Source organism: Coniophora puteana (genome assembly GCF_000271625.1).
Source record: "Coniophora puteana RWD-64-598 SS2 unplaced genomic scaffold CONPUscaffold_1, whole genome shotgun sequence".
Lineage (NCBI taxonomy): Eukaryota > Fungi > Basidiomycota > Agaricomycetes > Boletales > Coniophoraceae > Coniophora > Coniophora puteana.
Window position 1 is genome coordinate 4,237,664 of NW_006913053.1, and position 6,038 is coordinate 4,243,701.

The 6,038-nt window shown below is 50.5% G+C and overlaps 1 protein-coding gene across 1 annotated transcript; it reads right to left on the reverse strand.

Moving 5' to 3' along the window:
- Positions 1-2,254: 2,254 nt before the first annotated feature.
- On the reverse strand, positions 2,255-4,963 carry CONPUDRAFT_69605 (uncharacterized protein; the record flags this gene model as incomplete). The annotated part of the gene is made up of 12 exons (XM_007764529.1): positions 2,255-2,338; positions 2,396-2,576; positions 2,667-2,721; positions 2,841-3,077; positions 3,114-3,173; positions 3,220-3,352; positions 3,580-3,779; positions 3,835-3,846; positions 3,912-3,996; positions 4,068-4,160; positions 4,279-4,866; positions 4,919-4,963. The coding sequence occupies 12 exons, from the start codon at positions 4,961-4,963 to the stop codon at positions 2,255-2,257; spliced, it is 1,773 nt and encodes a 590-aa protein (XP_007762719.1).
- Positions 4,964-6,038: the final 1,075 nt, after the last annotated feature.

The following is a 6,038-nucleotide window of genomic DNA, read 5'->3' on the forward strand; positions in this document are numbered from 1 at the left end:
ACCGGAGGGATATCGAGGCGCCTTGAGGGAGTCCCTCAAGGCGCCCAACTCCAGGCGCCCAAAATGACACTCCGTGGGAACAACCACATTTTGCCCCTATATTTGGCACCGTACCTCGTCCGTTGTTGGCGCACTTGACTAGTGACTGTTGGGCACCAGGCCGGTATGCATATATGCATATATACTGTATAGGACGCAAATGCGTGTAAGTTCAAATGGAAACAGTACAAGAGGCCCGCCCCATCGACACCGTACGGGTGTGGGTTGACGTCCGCTACGCCGACGCCGCCGCGCGTCCTGACCCTCCGCTGCGCCCAGACCGTCGGGTGCCCATCTGGGTTGAATTCACTCTTAGGCTCTACTTATGCTCATGTCAGCGGGCACCCTGATGCCCAGGCCGCTAATAAGGCGTCAGAACAGACACCTTTGACATCTCGCACTACGTATTGAGTGGGGCATGGAAATCGTCTCTAAATCAGTATCAGGCATTATCATGTATCCGCTATTCTCCATCCTTACACAGTTTTGTCGAAAGAAACGCATGCCTGTGTATATTTAGCGGTTGCATGAGCAAACATCACTCGCAAACATCCCTGTAATATGACGAGTGCTACAGCAAGTACGTCGTGTTCACACATCCACATTTTCTTTAGGGTCAATTCTACTACCGACGTACCTGCTATTGACCGCAGAGATGATATCCATTCGGAGTGACGGCTGTCTCTGCAGCCCGTATGAACACTTCTTCATTGTACGGCAGTTTCTGCCTCTTAATGAAGGCGAGAAAGACCCCTTTCGCCACTACGCTGATTTTGGAGCGTCTCTCTGGAAGGAGGAACATGCCAAGCTAGCCACGATAGTTCCGGCAACGACTTGGCTATGCCATACCATCAGCATGCGATAGCTGAATAGTAGGGCTGTTCTCAAAGCTCTCTCAAAGGTGCGTATTCCCGGTATGCGTTTGACGTAGTTCTTACGCTGCGATTTAGGGTTTCTAAAGGTACCGGAACGAGAAGTCAGTGTATTCAGGCCAGAGTCTCAGGTACCATTGCGCCCGTAACGTCTACAGCCGGCGTGGACCACCGGTTGATCCGGGGACCCGAGTATGTTGAGCGAATATAGGCCGGTGTATGGTTTGTGATTGGGAGCTGCATTTAGAGTTTCATTCTTTTGTCTTGTTTTGTGAATCATGTTTTCATTCTCTTGCATTACTGTAGATATACCGCTGCTACTAGCATTTTTCCAACGACAATTGTATTACCCTCTCACTTGAGATCTGGACTGGCGTTGTGGCGTGCAAAGTATATTGCGAGTAGGGCGCTCAGGGCGCTCAAGGCGTGGAACCCGACAGCGGCCTAACCGTGGGAACAGCCGCGTATGGCCAGAAGCGGAGTGATGCGCCCGACACCACCGTTTAGGGCGCTTTCGCCTCAACGCCGCATGGTGAGGTACGGGCACGGCTGCAGGTGCCCTTGCCACGAAGGTGCCGCCGTCTTGTCGGGCGGCATAACCTCTTGTCGGAATCATCGCCCGATTTTCGTACGGTTTCTTTTCTCTTATCATGATGGATTCAGGTACTATCGTAGCTACTCGATGTAGCTACGACCGTTGTATAAGTCTACGCTACGTGTGTACGAGGACTCCAGTTGTTTTGGACTGAACGTCCCCAGTGTGATCGCACTATCACTATTTCTCTAAAGTAGGCCTATGGAGAAACCGTACAACGTAGGGAATAAAAGATAATGCCCGTGAAGAACGCAATAAGTGCTTGATGTAGCTATGAAGCAAGGCTCGGGGAATGGATAGCAACTCGCAACCGAAAAGGCGCTAACTAGCAGTGTATAAGCTGGTGCTCTACTCAGGTACAAGTCAGCACATCCGAAATGGACGCCAGGACGCGTTTCATAGAGAAATATGGAGAGTGCCATCACACTGGGGACGTTCAGTCCAAACCAACTAATATTGAGTGATAGCGACATACCTGCGGACGTTTAGTCTAAACCAACTGAAGTCCTCGTACATGCGTAGTGTAGACTTATACAACGGTCGTAGCTACATCGAGTAGCTACGATAGTACCTGAATCGATCAGGATAAGAGAAAAGAAACCGTACGAAACTGAGCGATAATTCCGACAAGAGGTTATGCCGCCCGACAAGACGGCGGCACCTTCGTGGCAAGGGCACCTGCAGCCGTGCCCGTACCTCACCATGCGGCGTTTAGGGGAAAGCGCCCTCAACAGCCGTGTCGGGCGCATTACTCCGCTTCTGGCCATACGTGGTTGTTCCCACGGATAGGCGCCCTGAACGCGTTGGGCGCCTGGAGCGCCCTGCGAGCGTGCTACTCGCAACATTTCATGTGTATGAAACGGCTGCTGTGCGCGGGTCGTGCAACGACCTGCTGAGGAAGCTCGTCGAAGAGCTTCCTGCGCGTGTACCAAAGGTACGCTGAGGGGTTCGTGATGATAGCGATCACTGCGCGTTTCTCGAGGAGAACACTGTGGTAGGCGTAGGTTATATGTTCCGACTGCTCCGACTGCTCCGACAGTGATTCAACTGAACATGACATGGGTTGTTTCCTGACAATTTGTATATACACAACAAACCAAATGTACATTGTATCTGTAACTTCTAATTCATCTGATTCACCCCTGGACACCGATGCTAACCTTCCGACGGTATGAGGAAGCGGCTGTGGGTTCGCTGCGTCAGGTTGTGTGTTCGCTATTTCAAGTAGTCGACATGGTCGCAGCATCGGGCATGATGGCAGCGTCAGGATCGTCTGCAACTGTCGAGGAATGATGAAGGCCTTAAATTGGACGATATAGATCATGATCACTTACGTTCGTCCACTTCGCTCAACGCCTCTGAGGCCTCTGAGGCCTCTGACAACACTGTCACTGGCGGCCCTGCTGGTGGCCCTGCTGATGTCCCCATTGATGGATCCGCCGATGTTCCTGCTGATGTTCCTGCTGATGTTCCTGCTGATGTTCCCGCTGATGTTCCCGCTGACGTCCTCGCTAACGGATTGTAGGGAGGCAGGTTGGGTTTTTCCAATTCCTCAAGGGCTGCAAGAACCGCTGTAAGTAAGAAAGGTCCAGGTAGGAATGACTTACTTTCAGGTAAGAGAACTCTCCTGTTACCTGGACGATTGTGTGAGACCAACGCCGCGATCACTATGATACGATGAGCACAAGTAAGAGATAGGAAGTAAGTACTTACAAGGATCGTCGTTGTCAAATGTGTGTTCGCCCGGTTTGTGGCTGACTGATGCCGGTGCCTCCTTGGAATTGCGCCGTGCACGGTAAAGCCTGTATATCTCGCGGTCCGATTTCGCGCCTGGCAACCCGAGGAACTTAAGAATGTCGTTGAGATAGTATACGTTGTGTAGATTCCCTGAGAGGCTACACAATCTGCTTTTCGACCTGCAGTGGTCACAGGAAGACCCATGCCCGCGTTCCCATACACATTCTGGGAGGTCCAGGACTCGACACTCGAGACAGCGCCGAATTCCTTTCAGAACTCCAAGCTATTCGTTCAGGTCAATTCACGCGTACACAATAAGAGCAAATGAATGCGCACCAGGACGACAAAGAGCCCAAAGAACTGAGGTCCACCTCCAAGACGAGCATTAAGGATCAGGTTCCCTGAGGAAGTGCGGAGAGACTCCTTTGACCTAGGCGCAGGCTTCTTGGTTGTGCCATCGGACTTGGTGTACGGATGAAGTCGCAAACGAGAGAGGGTAGTGCGTGGCGCCTTGGGCATGATGAAGAAAGAAAAACCTAAAGATAAGGCGGCGGGAGACCTGAGGACAAGGCGGGAGCATGAAGTACGCACCTTTATATACAACTGTGAAGCGAAGGGTGACACCAGCGCGCGGTGGGTGATATGGGGCGCGAGTCTGGTCAGCTCACCAAATTCTATCACTTCTTCGCGCCATAACGGGTGTCTGCGCTTCTCCGCGCCCCGACTCCTCACCTTCTTCGACCGACCAACGTGCTACTAAACAAGCACATTGTCTCTATTTCTCCTATCTAGCTAAGGCTTCTCGTTCGACATGTACCCTCTACCCTGCTTCTTTGTTCCCAACATCTAAGGTATGAAATGGAGCTCCACCACCCCTGTTCTTCCGCTGCTCCACTGTTGACGGTTAATGGCAGGTTCTGAGCAGGAACAGAAGAGCTGAGTCGTGTAATATACGTGCAAATTTGAATGATACATTGGGAAAGCCCATCGAAAGTAAATTGTAGCCCGCTGCTAATTAGATCCATGCTCTCTAACCTCGGTGACTATACCATTCGGAATCTCGTCCCGATGTTCATGAACGACATAGACATCATTCGCCTTCTTGTAACCCTTCGTGAGGAAGATTTGACCGACGTACGGACCACTAAGCACCAAAATGTACTTGTTTTTCGCGCGGGGGGGACACGGCTTCAAGTCCGAGGCGGGGACAAAGGCAGATCGTGGTTTAGTGCCGTTCACCTTCCATGATACGGCGACACAGCCGTCAGGAGCAGGACAGCTCAGTTTATTGCTCCAAAATCGATCTGGGCTATCTGTGAAGCCTGACACCTTTACCTGACTCCCACCCTCGTACGAAGGTAGAAACCCAACATGGACTCCCCTGCTCCCGAGGTTAGCGCAAATTCTGTCGTCAAGAAGGAACGGGAGGGGCGAAGAAGGTCGTTGTACATCCTCGTGTTGTGGGGATTGTGCAAGTGCGGATTGTGCGAGCGCGAGCGCCCGTGTCTCAATGTCGGCTTTTTCGAAGTCCGTCAGTGGGATATCTACATCTTGCGGAGGTGTGACAGATCTGGGAAGCGGATCCTCCACGGCGGGCAAGCCGTAGAATGCTCTTCGTTCGGCCTGAAACCATCCCCTTTTGTGATTGGGTATTGGAGTGCCAGTTAAGTATAACCCATTTCTCCTGCTTTGGGGTCAGCTTGGCGGCAATCATAATCATGGGCTACTTACAAGGATACCAGAGTACTGAAGGGGAGCGTCTCAAGTCTTCCCAAAGCCGTCAGACGACAGGTGGCTTCTTGGCGGTGCGGATTCGTACTGATGACCTGGCCTACAAGTCCTTTCGAACCAGCGCGACGAGAGACGACGACAATGTTCTCCCCCTCAAGCGGGTCCTTGCCGGTGTAGAATGGCGCAGAACTTCGCCTACCAACGCTTGTTTGTTGAAAGGTACGAGCGACAGCAGCAACGTGAAGTAGGTCAGAGCCTTTTGAAGCTAGTAATCCGACGTTATGGACAGAGTCGTGTAACTAATGGACGCAGTCCAGATTTAGAAAAATTCCAACCCATCATATTAAAATAAAATCACACCTTGACAAATTTCTGCAGTAGCTGCAGACGTCCGATGCTGTCCTCGCTAAGTTCAACGGCACGTAGCTCCGAGAAGCAAACTATGTCTGCCTGGATCGAGAGGACTTTCCCCCAGCGCTGCAACGATAGCGACTTAACATAATCACCTTCGCGGAATTGAAGTTGGGCGCCGGGGGGCCCGCTGACGATTTCGTTGTCGGTCTCGACATATTGCTTTGGGACTGTAAGCTACACGCTGCCAAATTAAGTAACCGGAATTGGTAGCCCCTATTCTGTCCCATCGGCCAACAAAACATACATACAACTAGTTACAGAGCACCAGTGCTCACGAAACTTTATAGTGGCAATCTTATAGATGTTAATGGCTCCCAAATAGAATATTAGGAAAAAATATCAAGTAGAAATACATCAATTGCTGCGACAATTTCAAAGTATGCAGATATGGGTTGTATAACTTGCATCTGAGCTGTGGAATATTTGTGAGGATAAACTGTATTATTCAAGTGCACAAATTAGTTTAACTGATCATGTATAGTACATCTGTAAACTATCAGTCCACCAGAATATGCTCTTACGGAATGATTAGCATGGAAAACTTGACAAGTAATATCATAGCATGCATTATATGACACATTAGCCTGTTTTCACTTTTTGTGTCAGTCTCAATCACATCTTAATACATCTAGCAATGGTATAGATGATAA